At 43.6% G+C, this 22,180-nt stretch overlaps 1 protein-coding gene across 1 annotated transcript; it reads left to right on the top strand.

The window, feature by feature from the left end:
- The first annotated feature begins 2,527 nt into the window (after positions 1 to 2,527).
- park7 (parkinson protein 7) lies at positions 2,528 to 21,486 on the top strand. Its single transcript, XM_068017212.1, has 6 exons — positions 2,528 to 2,660; positions 7,902 to 8,003; positions 11,540 to 11,599; positions 14,576 to 14,645; positions 18,559 to 18,645; positions 20,112 to 21,486. The coding sequence occupies exons 1-6, from the start codon at positions 2,571 to 2,573 to the stop codon at positions 20,273 to 20,275; spliced, it is 573 nt and encodes a 190-aa protein (XP_067873313.1). The 5' UTR covers positions 2,528 to 2,570; the 3' UTR covers positions 20,276 to 21,486.
- The last annotated feature ends 694 nt before the right edge of the window (positions 21,487 to 22,180 follow it).

The raw sequence follows: 22,180 nt of genomic DNA, 5'->3' as shown, positions 1-22,180 counted from the left end.
GATGAGGGAAGGGCTGTCGATGTCATATACATGGACTTCAGTAAGGCGTTTGATAAGGTTCCCCAAGGTAGGCTGATGGAGAAAGTGAAGTCGCATGGGGTCCAAGGTGTACTAGCTAGATGGATAAAGAACTGGCTGGGCAACAGGAGACAGAGAGTAGCAGTGGAAGGGAGTTTCTCAAAATGGAGACGTGTGACCAGTGGTGTTCCACAGGGATCCGTGCTGGGACCACTGTTGTTTGTGATATACATAAATGATTTGGAGGAAAGTATAGGTGGTCTGATTAGCAAGTTTGCAGACGACACTAAGATTGGTGGAGTAGCAGATACTGAAGGGGACTGTCAGAGAATACAGCAGAATATAGATAGACTGGAGAGTTGGGCAGAGAAATGGCAGATGGAGTTCAATCAGGGCAAATGCGAGGTGATGCATTTTGGAAGATCCAATTCAAGAGTGAACTATACAGTAAATGGAAAAGTCCTGGGGAAAATTGATGTACAGAGAGATTTGGGTGTTCAGGTCCATTGTTCCCTGAAGGTGGCAACGCAGGTCAATAGAGTGGTCAAGAAGGCATACGGCATGCTTTCCTTCATCGGACGGGGTATTGAGTACAAGAGTTGGCAGGTCATGTTACAGTTGTATAGGACTTTGGTTCGGCCACATTTGGAATACTGCGTGCAGTTCTGGTCGCCACATTACCAAAAGGATGTGGATGCTTTGGAGAGGGTGCAGAGGAGGTTCACCAGGATGTTGCCTGGTATGGAGGGCGCTAGCTATGAAGAGAGGTTGAGTAGATTAGGATTATTTTCATTAAAAAGACGGAGGTTGAGGGGGGACCTGATTGAGGTGTACAAAATCATGAGAGGTATAGACAGGGTGGATAGCAAGAAGCTTTTTCCCAGAGTGGGGGATTCAATTACAAGGGGACACGAGTTCAAAGTGAGAGGGGAAAAGTTTAGGGGGGATATGCGTGGAAAGTTCTTTACGCAGAGGGTGGTGGGTGCATGGAACGCATTGCCAGCGGAGGTGGTAGACGCGGGCACGATAGCGTCTTTTAAGATGTATCTAGACAGATACATGAATGGGCAGGAAGTAAAGAGATACAGACCCTTCGAAAATAGGTGACAGGTTTAGATAGAGGATTTGGATCGGCGTAGGCTTGAGGGCCGAAGGGCCTGTTCCTGTGCTGTAATTTTCTTTGTTCTTTGTTCCCTCATATTCTTATCTAGCTTCCTCTTAAATGCATCTATACTATTCACCTTAATCAGTCCCTGTGGTAGCAGGTTTCACATTCTCATCACTCTCTGGGTAAAGAAGTTACTTCTGAATTCCCTATTTGGTTCCTTGGTGACTATCTTGTATCGATGGCTTCTTCCCTACAAGTGGAAAATCCCAGGGCCCAATCGTAACTCTTTAAGTGAATGGGTTTTGAATGAGTTAAAATTGGGCCCTCATGTCTACTCTATCAAAATCTCTCATAACTTTAAAGAGGTCTATTAGGACACCACTCAGCCTTCTGTTTCCAAGAGAAAAGAAACCCAGCCTGTTCATCTTTGCCTGAGAGGTATAACCTCCCATTTCTGGGATCATCTTTGTTAATCTTTTTTGCACTCTCTCTAGTGCATCTATATATATTTTTTATAATATGGCAACCAGAACTGTACATAGTACACCAAGTGTGGTCTAACCAATACAAATTTAACATAAATTCACTACTTTTCAATGCTATCCCTCTAGAAATAAACTCTCATTCTTCGTTTGCATTTGCCTGGCCTTAATAACCTGTGTCACTGCTTTTAGTAATTTGTCTATTTGTACTTCTCTTTGCTCTTGTAGATCTCTTTGCTCTTCTACCCATTTAGATTCTTATTTTCCAAGTAATATGTGACTTCTTTATTTTTCTTACCAAGACTTATGTGTCGAAATTCATTTGCCAATTATACGCCCATTCTACAGTTTATTCATGTCTTATAATTTTTTGCAGTCCTCCTCATGACTATCCTCCCCAATTTTGTGTCATCCACAAAATTAGAATTGCACTTTTGATTCCAAAGTCTAAATTGTGAGCAACAGTGGCCTCAACACTGATCCTTATGGGATCCCACTTTCCACATTCTGCCACTCTGAAGAGCTACCCTTTACCCTTACTCTCTGCTTTCTGTCCTGCAACCAGCTAGCAGACCATTCTGTGAATTGACCCCTGACTCTGCATGCTCTGACACAAAAGCAAAATACTGTGGTTGCTGGAAATCTGAAACAAAAACAGAAAATGCTGCAGCAGGTCTGGCAGCACCTGTGGAGAAAGAAACAGAGTTAATGTTTCAGGTCGATGAACCCAGTCTGATGAAAGGTCATTGGGACTTGAAATGTTAACTCTGTTTCCCTTCATTTGTCTCTCCAAAGATGCTGCCACAGCCGCTGAACATTTCCAGAATTTTCTGTTCCTATTTTTGAGGTGTATGCTGCAGTGCAGCTATTTTGAATTTGCGGCGCGGTATGTTCTGACCAGGTTCAGGATCCGTAGCCCTGCCTATAATGCACCGCGCGGCGCTGCTATTGCCTGTTCCAACATGGCGGGGAAGCGGGCGCTGGTGATTTTGGCCAAAGGGGCGGAGGAGATGGAAACGGTGATTCCCACCGACCTGCTGCGCCGAGCCGGGGTGAGCGGAGCGGCCACGTTTCACTTTTTATATTAATTTCGATCATGAATCCATTGGAGGTTAAATTGAGGACAGTCAGCGCTTGATTGGCGGGGGGATTGCCCAATCATGTCAGAGTTTGGGTGGGATCAGCCCGCTGCACAGCCAATGGGATTGCGGCTGTTTAACCTGGAATGACCTCTAAATAAATTCCAGGAGAGTTCCAGAGACGGGAACATTGCTCGAGGCAGGTTGTATCTTTCGGTGCAACGGGCCCTGCTCCAGTTAGTCTTTAAATAACCAAGTGCACTTGCAGCTTTGTCCCGCAGGTAGGATAACATCGAAGTTGTTACTACTCCAGAGGCTTGGACTAATGATCTTTAGTGATATGAGTTCAAATCCTAACATAGCAATTGGGGAATTTACTCATTTAATTAAATTAATACGGCATAAAAAGCTAGTATTAACAGTAGAAATAAAAACAAAGTGCTGGAACTACTCAGTAGGTCAGGCAGCATCTGTGGAGAGAGAAGAAGCATTAACATTTCAGGTCAGTGATCTTTCCTCAGAAAGGCTTAATCCTTGGAGACCAGGTACCATTCTAGTAAATCTACACTGCAGACCCTCCAAGACCAATAAAACCATCTTAAAGTATGGTGCCCATAACTATTAACAAAATTCTAGGTGTGGTCTAACCAGGGCTTTGTTTAGCAGAAGCATGAATTCTACTCCCTTGTAATCTATTCCTCTAGTTATAAAGGCCAGCATTCCATTAGCATCAGTGACTGTAAAACTACTGATCTAAAAACTTTTCAGGTTTCCTAATGCCTTTGAAGGACAGATATCTGACGCTGCCTGGCCTACGTGTGACTCTCAACCCACAGTTTGACTCTTACTTGCCCTCTGGAATGGCTTAGCAAGCCACTCAGTTGTCTCTGTGCCAATTAGGGATGGGCAATAAATGCTGACCTTGGCAACAAAGCTCGCATCCCATGAATTAATAAAATATGGGCACTCCTGGCAAGGCCAGCATTTATTGTCCATCCTTAATTGCCCTCAAGAAGGTGGTGGTGAACTGCTGTAGTCCATATAGTGTAGGTACACCCACAGTGCTGTTTGGGAGGGAGTTCCAGGATTTTGACCCAGGAACAGTGATATAGTTCCAAGTCAGGGTGGTGTGATTTATTTGGAAACTTGCAGGTGGTGTTCCCGTGTCCCTGCTGCCCTTGTCCTTCTAGGTGGTAGAGATTGCAGGTTTGGAAGCTGCTGTGGAAGGAGCCTTGGCAAATTGCTACAGTGCATCTTTTATAGATGGTACACATTGGTGCTACTGTGTGCTGGAGGTGGAGGGAGTGAATGTTTAAGGTGGTGTATGGGGTGCCCATCAAGTGGGCTGGATGGTGTCGAGCTTCTTGTGGTGTTGGATTTGTGCTCATCCAGGCAAGGGGAGTATTGTATCTCACTCCTGACTTGTGCCTTGTAGATAGTGGACAAGTTTTGGGGAATCGGGATGAGTTACTTACTGTGGAATTTCCAGTCTCTGACCTGATCTTGTGGCCAAAGTATTTATATGGCTGGTCCAGTTAAGTTTCTGGTCAATGGTAACTCGCTCAGCATATTGATGGTGAGGGATTTTGTAATAGTAATGCTGTTGAACGTCAAAGGGAGGTGGTTAGATTCTGTCTTGTTGGAGATGGTCATTGCCTGGCCCTTGTGTGGTGTGAATGACATTGTGAAATTATCAGCGAACATGCCAAATCTGACCTTATGATGGAGGGAAGGTTATAGATGAAGCAGTTAAGATGATTGGGCCTAGGACACTATCCTGAGGAACTCCTGCGGTGATATCTTGGGGCTGCGATGATTGGCCTCCAACAAGCACAGCCATCTTTCTTTTTGCTAGGTATAACTCCAACCAGTGGAGAATTTTCCCGTGATTCCCATTGACTTCAATTTTGTTAGGGTTCCTTGATGCCATACTCTGTCAAATGTTGCCTTGATGTCAAGTGCAATCACTCTTCTACCTTGTGTCTGAAATTAATTTTGTCCATGTTTGGACCAAGGCTGTAATGGGTTCTTGAACTGAGTGGCCCAGGTGGAACCCAAACTGAGTAAGTGAGCAGGTTATTGCTGTGTAAGTGCTGCTTGATGGCACTGTTGTTGACATCTTCCATCACTTTGCTGATAATTGCGAATAAACTGATGAGGTAGAAATTGGCTGGATTGGATTTGTTCTGCTTCTTGTGGACAGGATATACCTGGACGATTTTCCACATTGTCAGGTAGTTGCTAGTGTTGTGGCTGTACTGGAACTTCTTGGTTACGGATGCGGCTAGTTCTGGAGCACAAATCATCAGTACTACAGCTGGGAATTTCAGGCCCATAGCCTTTACTGTATGCAGTACATTCAGACGTTTCTTGATATCCCGTGGAGTGAGTAGTATTGTCTGAAGACTGGCATCTGTGATGCTGGGACCTTAGGAGACCAAGATGGATCATCAAGATGGTTGCAAGTGCTTCAGCCTTGTCTTTTGCACTCACGTACTGGGCTCCCCCTTTGCTGAGAATGGGGCTGTTTGTGGAGCCTTCTCCACCAGTTCCAGTTCGTTGTTTAATTGTCCACCACCATTCACAACAGTGGCAGGACTGCAGAGCTTTGATCTGAATCGTTTGTTGTGGGATTGCTTAGCTCTGGCTGTAGCATGCTGCTCCTGCTGTTTAGCCTGCACGTATGTAGTCCTGTGCTGTAGCTTCACCAGGTGGGTACCATGTTTTTAGGTATGTTTTGTGTTGCCCCTGGTAGTGAGGGATGTGTTGGGCAATGAGGTTACAGTTTGTGGTTGAATACAATTCTGCTATTGCTGATGGCCCACAGTGCCTCATGGATGCCCAGTTTTGAGCTGCTAGATCTATTTAGCACAGTGGTAGTGCCACGCAACACTATGGCAGATGTCCTCAATGTGAAGATGCAACTTTGGCTCCATAAGGACTGTGTGGTGGTCACTCCTACCAATACTGTGACAAGTAAATTGGTGCTGAGGTCAAGGAGGTTTTTCCCTCTTGGTTCTCACCACCTGCCCTAGGCCCAGTCTGGTAGAAATGTCCTTCAGGACTCTGCCAGCTTGGTCAGCAGTGGAGCTACTGAGTGATGCTAGGTGATGGAAATTGAAGTCCCCCACCCAGAGTACCTTCTCTATCCTTGCTACCTTCAGTGCTTCTTCCAAGTGATGTTCAACATGGAGTACTGATTCATCAGCTGAGGGAGGCCAGGAGGTGGTAATCAGTAGGAGGTTTTTTGGTCCACGTTTGACCTGATGCCATAAGATTTCATGGGGTCCAGAGCCAATGAAGACGACTCTCAGGGCCACTCCCTCTGATTATGTACCACTGTACTACCACATCTGGTGGATCTGACCTGGTCGGAAAGGACATAACCAGGGTTGGTGATGGAGGAGTCTGGGGCATTGGCTTTAAGGTATGGTTTGGTGAGTATGATTGTCAGGCTGTTGCTTGACTAGTTTGTGGGACAGCTCTGTTTTTTACTAACATCTGGGGACTTGTGAAGAGGACTTTGGAGTGTCAACTTGGTAGAGTTTTCCTTCATTTCTGGTGCCTAGGTCGATGGCGGGTGATCCTTCTGATTTTATTTTTCAACTTTTCTGTAGCGTGTTGATACAACTGAGTGGCTTGCTCTGCTATTTCAGAGGGCAGTTAAGAGTCAACCATGTTGCTGTGGGTCTGGAGTCACCTGTAGACCAGACTAGGTAAGGGTGACCGATTTCCTTTCCTGAAGGGCATAAGTGAACCATTGAATGAATCCTGTGAATGAATTAAAGGAAAAATTGAGTGGCATTCATTCTGGTTTTAAAATGCCACTTAAAAAGCAAGTCTTGCATTTATGACTCCTCATCACATCTCAGATGTCTTAAAAGTACTAGTGACTGCATTATTACAGCTACAGTGTGTACAGCTACAACTGTGGGAGCCATTTTGTACACAAAGATCCCCAAACAACAAAGTGATGACTTGCCAGTGAACCTGGTTTTTTTTTTGGTGGTTGAGGGTGGAATTTTAGACAGGATCCTGGGAGAGCTCGTTGCTCTTCAAATGTTGCTTTGGTTTAACAATTCACCTGAAGGCAGCAACATCTGTGCAGTGATCACTCGGTGCACTGGAGTGCCTGAATAGATTGTGCTATTGCCAAAATGTTGAACTGTAAGCTTTAGACTCTATGGTAGGTGTGCTACCAAATGAGTAAAGCCTTGTATTTTGTTAAATTTACATTAATTGTGCTACATCAATATAAGTTATATCAATAGCACTGATTTTAAATCTGTTAATTTCTCCATGTTAACAATGTATACTTGGAGATTTACTTTGTTCATGTTTTAATGATTTGGATTACACAAATGGTCAACAGTTAACTTGTAGATACGTAAAACTAACAATCAGGGATAGTGTGGTTGACGATTCTGCAATGATACCTCACATTGGCAGACCTCCAGGCAGTGCATTTTAAAGTCCGGCTGTGGATTGTAATCCAGTTAAAGTCAGATATCTTGTATAGCTCTTCCTGTTCCTTGTTGTCTCTCCACACTGTCCAGTAGCTGGGGTGGTGTTCAGGAGGAGGAGGTGGGGGGGGTGAAAAGAGAGACATAGGGGAGGGGTTAGGGGTCCGATTCTAGGTGTCTGTTACTGCTCTATAGCAGTAACAGACTGGTGTCAGCTGACCCTCTAACAAATGGTCTGGGGCTGCTTGCGACAATTCCAGTCAATGTCTGATTGGAAGTGCCTTGTGTCTGCTATATATTTTTGTGATAATAAGGCTGGGACATGGTCAGTGTCACAAGAAATTTTAACCTGCTATTAATACACTAGGAAAGATTATACTGAAGCTAAACATACTTTGTGTAATTTGATTCTTGTGATTCTCTGAATTCACTCCTTAAATTGATCCTACTACTGCCACCACCAGCGGTGAACCTGTCACTGCCTGTGACCCGTTAATATTGCACAGCTCGAGATGTGCTCTCCAGGTCTGGAAGGGTCTGTTCTAGAATTGTACTGCTATGTATTTACACAATTCAAGTAGATACCAAAGAACATTCCCCAAAATCCTCTTTTGCTTTGCTGAAATCCCAGTGGCAGCTCTGAGGAGCTGAGTATTCAAGGTGCCTTGCTGCTGGGCCATGGCAAGTCTCTGTCACTTAAAATGACTTTTCAATGGACAGTGATTATCAATGGTGTCCTTCTGTATTTCAGGTAACAGTAACAGTGGCAGGACTGGCTGGTAAGGAGCCAGTGACGTGCAGCCGTGATGTGGTTATTTGTCCTGACTCCAGCCTACAAGATGCAGCTAAACAGGTACGTTGTCTCTGCTTTAGTAACAAGGGGTGCAGATAAATGGGGGCATAGTTTCTTTTTAGCTAAAGATGAGCAGAGCTCAATTACACTGCACTGATTGAACTTTAGTTTTCATATTCTAATTGTACAGTATTTTGCCGGTTGGATAAAAACCTCAAGCAAGCCTCCAGCATGCCAGATTGGTGTTTGCACACTTGCTGTGTTTGTGCAAATTCAGTGCATGCCAAGGCAACACGGTAGTGCAGTGTAGGTGTGTTAGATTGCTCATAGGTCTGGTCTCCAATCAGCATGAAACCCTGTTAGTTGTGATGTTGAGCCATGTTTCCATTGCTGAACAGCCTGGAAATATTTCAACAGCAGTTCTTTTTATTAAAAAAAAAAAAAAAAAATTTGTTCATGGGATTTGAGTATTGCTGGGAATGCCAGCATTTCTTGTCCATCCCTAATTGCCCTTGAAGATGGTGGTGAACTGCAGCAGTCATTGTGGATTGGGTACACTCTCAATGCTTTTAGGGAGGAGGGTTCCAGGATTTTGACTCAGCGACAGTTGAGGAATGGTGATTTATTTCTAAGTCAGGATGGTGTGCAGTTTGAAGGAGAACTTGTTCTAGACAAAAGGTTCACTAGGCTGATTCCTGGGATGTAGGGGTTGTCTCATCAAGAACGGCTGAACAGGTTAGGCCTTTATTCATTGGAGTTTAGAAGAATGAGAGGTGATCTGATTGAAACTAAGATTCTAAAGGGGCTTGACAGGGTAGATGTTGAGAATATGTTCCCACTGGTGGGGGTATCTCTAACTAGGGGACATAGTTACAGAATGAGGGGTCACACATTTAAAACTCAGATGTGAAGGAATTTCTTGAGTGGTGAATCTCTGGAACTCTCTACCTCAGAGTTGTGGAGGCTAGGTCACTAAATGTATTTAAGAAGTGGGTGGATAGATTTCTGAAATCTCGGAGTCGAGCGTTATGTGGCGCAGTCCTGAAAGAAGAGTTGAGGCCTGGGACAGATCAGCCATGATCTTATTGAATGGAGGGGCTGAATGGCCTACTCCTGCTCCTATTTCTTATGTTTTTCTTATGTAGACAGTAGAAGTCACTGATTTGGAAGATGCTGTCAAAGGAGCCTTGGCAAGTTGCTGCAGTGCATCTTGTAGATGGTACATATTGCAGCCACTGGTGGTGGAGGGAGTGACTTTGTTTGTTTAAGGTGGTGGATGGGGTGCTAAATCAATCGGACTGCTTTGTGCTGAGTAGTTTTGAGCTTCTTGAATGTTGGAACTGCACTCATTCAGTTGATGGAGAGATAATTGGCCAGATTGGATTTGTCTTGCTTTTTCTGGATAGGATGTACCTGGGCAATTTTCCACTTTCAGTGTTACGACCAGGTGAGGAAGGGGTCCCTTTTAGCCTTCATCTGGTCTTATTGTAACCGGGTTTATGTTTTAAGCGCTGTTTTGAGCACCCCTTGGTGAATCCTTTGTTCTCCACTTTCTGATTTATAAGGCAAAGAAATGAGCATAAATATGCTTTCTTGGGTTTAAAGCAGAAAAGTGACATTTATTAAAAATTAATTTGGTTAATGCCTACAGATGCACGCTGTGCCTGACACTAGCATCCATATGTGATTCGCACATGTGAATAGGGACAGGAAAGAGCAGAAGAAAAATAAGAGGTTTAAGGCAATCTCTGAAGAGGAGTTTTTACTGTGCTTCAAACTCGCTGTAGTCCTTGATTGTAGGTAGTCTTGCTTTTCGTTGGGGCCCAGTATCCTCCTTAAGCCTTGTTCACTGTAGGAGACTTTTCTCTCATGGTTCATATGTCTTCAGTGGTTTCCAAAGCTGGTGAGAGTGAGATGAGAGCAGACAGGAGAGAGTTTTTTCAGTCCAGGAGCAAACCGCTTTGAGTTTCAAACACACTGGGGCAAGTTCAAATTCAAACAACTCCAACAGTCAGTCCTGTGACTAAACTGGTCTGGCCATGTCTGTCTGTGTATTCGGCCATCTTAACTGTTAACCTGGAATGCTCGCCTCTGCACCTTCAACGTCTGGTAATCAAAAGTCCATTGTGGATTAAATGGTGTGGCCTCTTTGTCCATTCCAAGTACTGTCTGTTACTATGCAAAAAAGGTCTTTCCAGTGAGGGGCCTGGCAATTCCATGTGATAAGGCCCTCTTTTTTTTTTTTTTCCCAGCAGCAATTTTAAGTTTTAATGTTCATGTGGCAAAATAATGTGTGCCTCATTCTTGGCAGGTGGGTGGGAGTGGGGCCTGTATGACAGTCAGGTAGATGCCAGTGTTTTAGCTTTAGTAGAACAGCCTAATTAGAGGCATAGCTAGTACTTAGAGTCTTAGTCATAGAGAGATACAGCACTGAAACAGGCCCTTTGGCCCACTGAGTCTATGCTGGCCATCAACCACCCATTTATGCTAATCCTACATTAATCCCATATTTCCTACCATATCCCCACAATTCTCCTACCACCTACCTATACTAGGGGCAATTTATAATGGCCAATTTGCCTATCAACCTGCAGGTCTTTGGATCTGGGAGGAAACCGGAGCACCCAGTGGAAACCCACGTGGTCACGGGGCAAACTTACAAACTCCACACAGGCAATACCCAAAACTGAACGTGGGTCGCTGGAGCTATGAGGCTGCGGTGCTAGCCACTGTGCCACCCCACTTAAGTACAACTCTTCACTACAGCTGTAGTGAAATCAGGGCTTCTTGTCTTTGCTGCATCCAGTGTGATCAACTGTTTATTTCTTGATATCACGTGAAGTAAGTTGAATTGGCTGAAGTCTGGCATCTGTGATGCTGGGGGCCTCTGGAGGTGGCTCAGCTGCATCATCCATTTGACACTTCTGGCTGAAGGTAGTTGGAAACTCTTTAGCCCTGTCTTTTGCACTGACGTGCTAGGCCCTGCCATTACTGGATGGCGATGATCATAGAGCCTCTTCCCCTGTTAGTTATTTAATTGTCCACCACAGTTCACAGCATGGTGAGCACTGCTCAGTCCCTACTATCTCTGCTTGTTTCACATCTTGAGATGAAGCTGATTATGTAAACACACTGAGACACACTGTACCATGCTGAATACTGTATACCTATCTGTAAGCTTAGAAACCAGCAGTACTTGAGTACAAGTCTTCACTACAGCTGAGGTGTTATCAGGGATTCTTATAGTAGAAACCAGCAGTGTCTATTTTGTAATCTGTGTTCTTGTGCCATTTTCCTGTGGCTAAGAATCTTTGATTTTAAACCCAGCCATAAAATCAGAGTTGATTTCAAAGGCCCAGCCAGCACAGTGCCCAGGAGAGGTAAATGACTTCATTGGACTGGATGAAATCCGGGACCCAATGTCACTGTTCATTTCATTATTGTATTTGTTCTATTGCTCAGTGTGGTTGATTCCCTCGCTCCATGGCATAATAGCTTTTCCTTGAGATTCTGTTTGCAGTGAGGGACGCATTAGCTAAGCTTGTGTTGCTTGTTGGAATATTGGATAAAAGTTGATCTGGTGTATCTTTCTGCAGGGTCCATATGACGTGATTGTATTACCTGGAGGAAACCTTGGAGCCCAGAACTTATCTGAGGTGAGTTCAAATAGAATTATTTGAACCTCTGAGATACTGTATCTGGTTTCATTATTTAAAATGTTAAGACAATTTGTTGCTGTTGGAAACATTGTACCTAATGACCAACATTATATTTCCTGCACTTGATTTCACTCCTTTCTGGAATACAAGGAAAGAACTTGCAATTTATATGACACCTTTCAAGTCCCAAAAGTGTTTTGTAGCCAATGAATTGCTTTTGAGGTGTAATTACTGTTAAGTAGATAAACATGACAAACCAAAGGTATTTCAAACAGCAATGAGATGAATGACCAGGCCCAACTGTGATATGCCCCAGGGGTAAATAACCTGCGCACATTCAGTGACGACATCCAGCTCTACCTCACCAGCACTTCACACCATCACTAAGATCACCTATTTCCACCTCTAACATTGCCTGACTTTTCCCTGCTTCCTTTTTATCTGCTGCTGAAACCTCCTTTCATGCCTTTGTTATCTCTAGACTTGAAGGGGCAGCACAGTGGTTAGCACCGCAGCCTCACAGCTCCAGCGACCCGGGTTCAAATCTGGGTACTGCCTGTGCGGAGTTTGCAAGTTCTCCCTGTGTTTGCGTGGGTTTCCTCCGGGTGCTGTATATCTAAATCTAAAAATCTTGACTAGTCCAATGCACTCTTGGCTGGCCTCCTACATTCTACGCTCCAAAAACTACAGGCCATCCAAAACTCTGCTACCAGTGGCCTAACTTGCACCAAGTCCCATTTACCTAGCACCGCTGTGCTCACTTTACCTATATTGATCCCCAGTCAATTTTAAAATTCTCATCCTTGTTTACAAATCCCTCCATGGCCTCACCCCTCCCTATCTCTAATCTCCTCCACCAGCCCCACAACCCTTCCAAAATACTCATCTGATTCTGGCTTCTTGACCACCCCCAATTTTAATTGCTCCACCATTGACTGCCATGCTTTTAGCTGTTTAGGCCCTAAGTTCTGGAGTTCCCTCCCTATGCCTCTCTACCTCGCTTTATTCCTTTAAGACACTCCTTAAAACCTGCCTCTTGACCAAGCTTTTGGTCATCTGACCTAATATCTCTTAATGTGGCTCAGGTGTTTTGTTTTATAATGCTCCTGTGAAGTGCCTTTGGATATTTTATTACAGTAAAGGTGCTATAGAAATATAAGTTTTCTCTGCTAGTGTGTGAAGAATGGTCACTTGGGTGAGGTATTACAGGGTTGCTCTAGCCCAGCAATTTCTGGAGAAGGAAGGAAATTACTGATTCAGTTCCCCTTCTGATGCACATGTTGTGCTTTTTTTTTCAGCTCCTGATTTTGCACGTCAAATTTTCATACAAAGAATTCCTAGCAACATATAGCACAGAAATGAGGCCATTTGGTCTGTCGTTCCTGTGCTGGCTCTTGAAAAAAACAGTCATGCTTGGACCCACATCCCTGCTTTTTTTTTTCCATAATCCTGAGTTCCTTGTCCTTAAGTACCTTTCCAACTATATTTTAAAGTTATTTATGGAACTCTCTTTCTCCATCTCTTCAGGTAGAGCATTCCAGATCCTGACTAAGTGAAAAGATATCTCCATCTTCCCTCCAGATCTTTTGCTAGTGATTCTCCATCTATGATCTCTAGTTATTCATCCACTTGCCAGAGGGAACAGTTTTTCTCTATCCAGTCTATAAAAACCTCTCCTTTGGAAAACCTCTCTTGGGTCAGTCACCTCTTAGATTTCTCTCTTTCAAAGAGAATAGTCCCAACTTTTCCAACCTTCCCTCACAACTAAAGTCCCCCCCATCCCTGGTAACATCTTGGTTAACTACTTCTGTACCCTTTCTAATGCCTTTGCATCTTTCCTGAAGTATGGTGCCCAGAATTGTCCAGAATACTCCAGCTGAGGACCAACCAGTGAATTATAAAGTTCTAGCATCTCTGCTTTTATATTCTGTGCCTCTGTTTACAAATCCAAGTAACCCATCTGTTTCTTTTAACCACCTTATCAACTTACCCTAACACCTTTTTTAAGGATTTCTTTTCTTCTTTGGCCTCCTTGTCTCGAGAGACGATGGGTAAGCGCCTGGAGGTTGTCAGTGGTTTGTGCAGCAGTGCCTGGAGTGGCTATAAAGGCCAACTCTAGAGTGACCAACTCTTCCACAGGTGCTGCAGATAAAATTGGTTGTCAGGGCTGTTACACAGTTGGCTCCCTCCTTGCACTTCTGTCTTTTTTCCTGCCAACTCCTAAGTCTCTTCGACTCGCCACGCTTTAGCCCCGCCTTTATGGTTGCCCGCCAGCTCTGGCGATCACTGGCAACTGACTCCCACGACTTGTGTCGCGTTTGCAGACGTCTTTAAAGCGGAGACATGGACGGCCAGTGGGTCTGGTACCAGTGACGAGCTCGCTGTACAATGTGTCCTTGGGGATCCTGCCATCTTCCATGCGGCTCACATGGCCAAGCCATCTCAGGCGCAGCTGACTCAGTAGGGTGTATAAGCTGGGGATGTTGGCCGCCTCGAGGACTTCTGTGTTGGAGATACGGTCTTGCCACCTGATGTCAAGGATTCTCCGAAGGCAGCGAAGATGGAATGAGTTGAGACGTTGCTCTTGCCTGACGTACGTTGTCCAGGCCTCTCTGCCGTAGAGCAAGGTACTGAGGACACAGGCTTGATACACTCGGACTTTTGTGTTCCGTGTCAGTGTGCTATTTTCCCACACTCTCTTGGCCAATCTGGACATAGCAGAGGAAGCCTTTCCCATGCGCTTGTTTAATTAAGGATTTATGTATGTGGATACTGTGGTCTTACTGTTTATCAATACTTTACAGCTTTTCAGAACAAGTGATTCTTGGAGCATATTATGGAGCCTGAGAATATATCATAAAATACAAAATGTACATTCTTGTCTCTAGACAAGAGAATCATAACTGCTATAGAAAGTAATAACTTTTTCAAATAACCCATTTGAATTTGCACCTTTCCTCTTTATTTTGTTAGTCTCCGGCTGTAAAAGAAGTGCTGAAGGACCAGGATTGCAGGAAGGGTTTGATTGCTGCTATCTGTGCAGGTATTGCTTTCTTGGCTTGGAACGAAATGTCCTGAGCTCCCTATGCTAGTTTCCCTTTTTTTTTTGTTTTCATGGGATGTGTGTCATTGCTGCCAGCATTTGTTGCCCATCCCTAATTGACCTTGAAGATGGTGAGCTGCCTTCTTGAACTGTGGCACACCATCTGGAGTGGGTACACCCACAGTACAGTTAGAAAGGGTGTTCCAGGATTTTTATCCTGTGACTGTGAAAGAACACCGATTTATAGTTCCAAGTTAGGATGGGGTGTGGCTTGGAGGGGAGCTTGCAGCTGATGGTGGTCCCATGCGCCCACTGTTCTTGTCCTTCTAGGTGGAACAGGTTGTGGGCTTGGAAGGTGCTGTCAAAGGAGGTGTGGTGAGTTGCTGCAGTGCATTTTGTATATGGTATACGCTGCTGCCACTTTGAGTCGGTGGTGGAGGGGTTGAATGTTTCAGATGGTGGATGGGGAGCTGATCAAGTAGGTTGCTTTGTCCTGAATGGTGTCGAGCTTCTTGAGTGTTGTTGGAGCTGCACCCATCCAAACAAGTAGAGAATATTCCATCACACTCCTGACTTGTGCCTTGTAGATGGTGCATAGGTTTTGGGAGTCAGGAGGTGGATTACTTGCTGCAGAATTCCCAGCCTCTGATCGGCTCTTGTAGCTGCAGTATTTATATGGCTGCTCCAGATCAGTTTCTGGTCAATGTTGACCCCCAGGATTATGATGGTGGGGTATTCAGTGATAGTAATGCTAGAGATGGTTAAAACCAAGTGACTAGCAGAGTCATGCAGACCTGAAAGATCTCATGTTTTGTCTCTGGCCTATACTAAATTAGGTGACCTCAGCCATGGAGCAGTGGAGGTTCCAGAAGTGTTCTCAGTACTTCTGGATTATTGGGGGTACATTTCCCAGAATGCCTGCAGTGGCTCTATTCAGTTGCAGTGATGAGGAAGGACCCTGACAGTAATATTAACTGTAATCAGCTAGTGCAGTGACACTTGGTGTTCACATGAAGAATGGATGCTTGGGTGAAGTACCAGAGGTTTACTGATGTTTGCAAAACTGTATTTCAGGAAAAAGTTGGAGTTTGTGGGGAGTGTAGAAATTGGTACTTAAAACAAATTGGAAATGGGGAGTTGGGTTTTAGGGTGCAGTTTTCTTCAATATTTTGGATGAGTGCCTATCTTTGTTTATCTGAGCCTCAAGATTAATACTGAGTAAATTGGTCCTTAGTTAGGCTTCACCAAAATGAAACTCCTTCATTCTGTCTTTTTGCATCGTCAGACTCTGGAGCTGGAGTCAGTACCTTCCTTTTGAGATGGTCAGTTTGTATAGTCAGTGTGAGGTTACTCAATGTGTGAGCAGCTTATGGTGCTACTTCCTGTATTTGTTTTCTTTCAACCAGCAAGATTCAAACCTAAACACTCCTGTTAAGTGCTTGAGTGCCTGACTGGTTGGTTCCTGGTTTCTTTCAGATTTTAAGTGTCCCTGTGGTATCTTTACAACATGCATTTGTCTTTTTTTCTTAACCACAGTATTTCCTGGGTTGGGGTGGCTCTGCATCTGCTCTCGAATGGAAGGGTGTGTAGAGTGTTTCTTTTTTCAGTGCTGCTGCATTCCTGACCTAGTAAGGTAGGCATTAGAGTGAGGAAGGGCAGGGCCATTCCCTGGCCAATTTGTCTTTTAGATGGTCTGACGGGAGAATGCTGAAACTCAATCTAATGGGGTTCAAGTATTTTTAAAAAAAAAGTCAAGTCTGAAATTGGAGCTCTGATTCCCTCAAGTAGGATGTAGCTTGGCTGGGTGCTGAGCCACACTCCCTAGGGTAACTTGAGTTCAGTTTCCATTCTGTGGCTGAGTTCAGCTAACCAGGCACAAAATGGTGATTGAACCTGGGATGCTACTAATGAAGAAAGAAAAATCATTCAGAATCCCTGCTTTTATGATCAATATCCAGCCTCCTGTTAGACATTTTACACTTGTAGATGTGAAGTTAAGACTAGGTTCAGCTGCGTGGTTCAGTAACCTCCCTGGACATCCTCTGGACTGATGTGAATGGCAACCTGGGTGAGATAACTTCCTCTCTTGAGGAAGAAGTGCTGGGCCACATGTTGCCCCTGACTGATCCCTGGTCTCTCTCTCCTGGCAAATCTCAAAGCATCATCAGGGCTTTATTGGAGCTTATACAATACAGTATTGGCATGCAGAAGGAATAGAGAAATACTTGCAAGCCTTGATTTTAATAATCCCAATCCTTTTCTCCATGCCACAAATTCCTGACCATATGGGCTGCTGCCAAGCTCTTTGCTAGGAGATGATGATGGAGCAGCACAAAGTCTCCCTCTTTCACATCCGAGGTAGGTTAGAAGGAGCATCTTAAAGGATGAAAGAAGTGTTCAGAAGGAATTCCAGAGCTTGGGGCCTCTGCACTGCAGGCACATCGGGACAATGACACTTCTAATTCTGAAGCCAGCTGCCCTTTGTCTATCAGCTATGTTCAAAGTCTGTAAAATGCCACCTTTCACCTCCAAGACATTTTTATTTCCCCACTGAGTTTTTTAAAAATGAGCTACGTTGTACACTGTTCCTTAGTGTTTATCTGGTGCTTGTCTGTCTTTGATTTATTGCAGTCCTAACCAAAGCCAATGAGCTTGCATTTATCTAGCATCTTTCACATTGCTTCACACCCACTGAACTGCTTCTTGAAACATAGTTGCTGTCATGTTAGCAAATGTGACTTTAACCTATTCTCAACAGCATGTTCTGCTACATTGTGTACAGTACCTTCATGCTCTAGTGACATTTGTCTCCTGAATGCCCATCACTGGCAGTGAATAAACCTGACAGCTGCAAAGCTGCTCCTTGTATTCACCTCACACTTGCTCCATTATCTGAATATAACTCAGTTTGTGTTCTTGTGCTGTAATAAAATGTGAGTAAAATGTTTCAGATACATCAGGCATAATAAGTCTGTCAGCATCTAAGGAAGAAAAGATGTTTTAATGTTTGGAGTGGTTTTTTATTACCCTTCAAGGTGATAGCTGAGTCAGTTGCTGGGTCCTTTTCTCTGACCTTGGTAACATTAATGAGCTCTTTCGTATGGTTACAGTCATAGCAGCATAGATAGTCAGAATGGGTCTTGAAGAAAGTGCCATTTGTTTGCCTTCTTGAAGCCTTCAGCCATATATCAAGTGTGTGTTTTTGACATTGTGCGCATGGTAATTGAGCTCTGACTTGCAGGATATGGTGCATTTTATTCTTGCTGAATAAAATCCAATCCTTATTATCCATACTTCTTTTGAAAAGACAAAATGTACTTGGTCTTGCTCATTTTTCTGTTGGTGGGGGGTGGGGTGGTTTGCTATGATACAAGATGTAGCTTATTTCTAGTTTTCTACTTTTTTCCTAGTCTATCAACTGAAAGTGATAGTTGACAGGCTAAATTACAATGAGCACAGACAGGAAGTGGCCATGGTTCATAGTTTTAGTGATTCTTGGCCTGTTTTGGAATGCTGAAGTGGAATTAGCTCTAAACTGTGGGGTTGTGTTGGGGTGCAGCATTCCACCACAGACCAGTGCCTTTAGGACACCACACTTGTTCCAGTGAGCTGCCAGTCTGTCACTGGAGGGCATCCACTTTTCATCCCTCTTCCCTCCCTCTTCCTTTTGCTCGCAAACCCTATGAGCAGTTGGGAGCTGGGAAGTTGCTTCCTTTTGTATTTGTGCTTTTGATGTTGATGGTGTCTGCTGTCAGTGGCACTGTTTATATAAAATTTCCCTTCTAGGTTGTGAGACTGAGCTATGTAACATCTTAACTGCAAGACAGGTTAATATATATAATTAATGTGCTTTCTGTTTGACAAATTGTTTGTGTAAAAAGCCACCTTTAATCTTTGTTTGTTTATTTTGCAGGCCCCACAGCTCTGCTGGCTCATGAAATAGGCTATGGGAGGAAAGTCACGACCCATCCCCTGGCTAAGGACAAAATGATGAATGGAGGTAATGGATAGGGTTCATGCTCCATTCCTAGCATGCATTCACCTTTACAGTCTAGCAGACAAGCTTGCTATAATCTTGTGTAATCAAGTGTTCGTTTGAGAGATTCATATTTCTTGATGCTTGTATTTAATTTAAATTGAAATTAGTAATTAAATCTTTAAATAGTCCTGAAGGAGTTTAGTTTCCTGTTGAAGTACACTGCTTATGGTTTTTGTGTGCTCAGCTGGTAAAGCAGTGGCAGGGCTGTACATATCAGGAAGCTACCAGGGTTGATGCCTGGTCTGCGAAATTAGCTTACCTCAGTGGCATGGTAGTACGGTATTACATTTGGCCATCTTCTGGAGGAATGTTGTGGTAAACCAGTCTGGTTTTTCCTGCTTCTCATCACTATCAGGTGATTTCTACTGAAAGATGGTTCTCTGGTGAGGACGAGATCAAACTTTGCTGCAGTTTCTTCCCCACCCACCCAATTGTTCAGTAGTTTACCAACAGTGGCTTTGCTCATCAAGATTGGGCATTAGGGTGAGCAGGTTGAGTTCTTCAGTATTTGTACCCCAGCAAGGAACTCTCTTGAGAGAAGAAATAGAGGGTAGTGAATGGGGATAGAAATTGCTGTGTCATGTTCAGGAGGGTTTGGGTATTGGTGTACGGGCTTCATCTAACAGCTGATCTTTCAGCTACAGTCTTGTGGTTTTGGAAAATTCATTTGACATTGGCTCCATTACATGCCACATAAATGACTGCAAGAGCTGTGTGAATTCAGTTTTACTTTACATTTTATGTACTTGAATATAATTTTTGCAAATGCAGGTGTTGTAGATAATGCTGAAATGTCATCTCAAACTGGCTGATATATGGATGTTTTTAAATTTATTTTTATTTAGAGATACAGCCCTGAAACAGGCCCTTCGGCCCACCGAGTCTGTGCCGAACATCAACCACCCATTTATACTAATCCTACATTAATCCCATATTCCTAACACATTTTCCCCTCCCCCCCCCCCCCCCCCCCCTTAATTTCCCTACCACCTACCTATACTAGGGGCAATTTATAATGGCCAATTTACCTATCAACCTGCAAGTCTTTGGCAGTGGGAGGAAACCGGAGCACCCGGCAAAAAGCCACGCAGTCACAGGGAGAACTTGCAAACTCCGCACAGGCAGTACCCAGAATTGAACCTGGGTCGCTGGAGCTGTGAGGCTGCGGTGCTAACCACTGCGCCACTGTGCTGCCCTAAACAGATTATGTAACTAAATAGATTATGCAACATTGGAGTAGTTTCGGCGGAGGGGTTAGAGAAATGGATGGAACTACAGAACATGACTCCAAAAGACTGAAAATCCTGCAATCCATGTAATAAAATTTACAATCTGTATCTTATTTCATCAACATAACCCAGTGACTTTATCAATACTGTGGCAATGTTCTTGAATTCTTGCTCTGATGCCTTGCTTTTCCCTTCCAGCTCACTATGTCTACTCTGAAGCTCGTGTAGAGATAGATGGGAACATCCTCACCAGCAGAGGGCCAGGCACCAGCTTCGAGTTTGGCCTTGCAATTATTGAAGCGCTTCTTGGTAAAGAGGTGGCTGAGAAGGTTAAAGCCCCTTTGGTCTTGTCAAACTGCTAACCTCAGAACTGTGCAGTTACTGGGAGAGACAGGGAGGGTGTTGGTGGGAAGGAAGGAATTAACTGAATTGATTTTTTTTTTTCTCAGCAGCAAGTCCCTGGTCTATCATTAATAGAGGCAGTATACCTTGTGGAAATTAACATGTCTTTAATCACCTTCAAAGTAAATGTTACTGTACTGATGCAGGACTACAGAATTTAAACTTGCTGATTTAAATTCTGATCATACTTTAATGCATACAGGAATCGTCTTCCAGAATTTCTATTCAATCAGAAGTGCATTAGAATCCCCATGTTGCTCTCTGACTTGGATAATTGAGGTGTGAATGTAGCCTGAATAGCTTCTATTGCTCTAGTTGAGATTGGAACAGGAGAAGATCCTCTTGTATTCAATCCCAATTCTCTGCACCTTCTCAGTTTTCCACACTTCTCAAGTACCTTTCTAGTTTTAAACACTATTATTTTTCCACATTTATGACTTTTTGGAGCAATGTGTTTTTCTTTTGTGGAGAAATGGTTCCTGATTACATTTCTAATGGGCTTGTTACATTTATTCCTTTGAGAAAAACGTTGCTATATTAACTTTGTTTTCAGTGCCTAATGAATCAATGTGTTAGTGAAATTTCTCAATACCTGAAATTAACTTTGTGCAAAGTGTTCTTTAGGCTAATTTCCTGCCTTATGCTAGTAATCCTTTTTAAAAATGATTTTGCTGTTTTGCCACTTTCAGCTGTAGGTAAATTGAGCCTTTCTTCAAACTGTTTATTTAAAAAAAAAACACACCTCTGGTATTAAAGGCCTTTGAAAACCTGAAAATTGCTGATGACTGAGTTTTTCTGTTAACGCCTTGGCGATTGATCTGTCACGGTACAGTCACATTGTAATTAATGGTTAAGGGGGCGATACTCTGGGTGCAGGCTCCAAGTTTTGTGCATGATGAATATTTCCCATGTACCAGAAGTTTGGCTTTCTGTAAATGATTGATGGATGTTTAGTTGAAGATGCAAGATTACAGTTAAAATTCCACAAACCAGTGCTTTTGAACCCCATCTGTCCAGCTACAGCTGCAGTCTTGAACTGGACGTTGTACAACAATAACTGAGCACTTGCTGCTTAAAATATGTTGGATGCTAGAAAATACCATAAATCTCTTGTCTAATACTAGTAGTGGCTTCTCATTTGTTGTAACAAATAAAATCAGTATTGTCTGGGTGTTGGTGTTTATTTCTTTCTTTGCCTGGTATGTCATATTAGTAGACATTGTCACCTTTAGGTAACCTCAGCTTTTTTAGCAACTGAGTAAGTGTTACTGTTGAAATTCACTGAAACAGGCTATAAATGGGAAGCAGCAGCTCTTGGATATATCATCCAGGTGGCTATTCTTCCTGTGAGTGTAGATAATATCCATTTATGGGGATGGGGTACATTATAGCTGAGCCCCAATCTGGTGTTCTCAGACTCCTGCATTCTAGTAGTCATTGTTGGACTGTGATCAGGGCCAGGAACTGTGACTGACTTTTATTTCTCCAATGTTTTAGAGGTCAGAACAATTAGTTCCACAGGAATTGAACCTTACATTTATCTCATTTGCATCATGACCACCACTGTACAATCCAACAGGGTCATGGATGAGCACTAATTTAGTCTATTTGGCTTCCACTGGCAATTACACTTGTTACTGATTCTATCCCACTTCCTGGTTGCCTGCTTTGGTCTGTACCCTATTTTGATCCCACTTCTGGGACTGCTAAATCTCACCTCTAGCACTGTCTCCCTTGCCCTTAAACCCTTAGAAGTAGGCCATTCAACCCCTTGAGCCTGTTCCACCATGCAGTGAGAATAGTGGTTGATCAGTATCCTAGCTCCATCCACCTGTCTTGGCTCCATATTCCTTAATAGCTCGGCT

The sequence above is a fragment of the Heterodontus francisci genome, chromosome 37 (genome assembly GCF_036365525.1).
Source record: "Heterodontus francisci isolate sHetFra1 chromosome 37, sHetFra1.hap1, whole genome shotgun sequence".
NCBI classification, from domain to species: Eukaryota; Metazoa; Chordata; class Chondrichthyes; order Heterodontiformes; family Heterodontidae; genus Heterodontus; species Heterodontus francisci.
The sequence above is the reverse complement of the archived record's forward strand: the minus strand, read 5'-3'. Positions and strand labels throughout refer to the sequence as shown.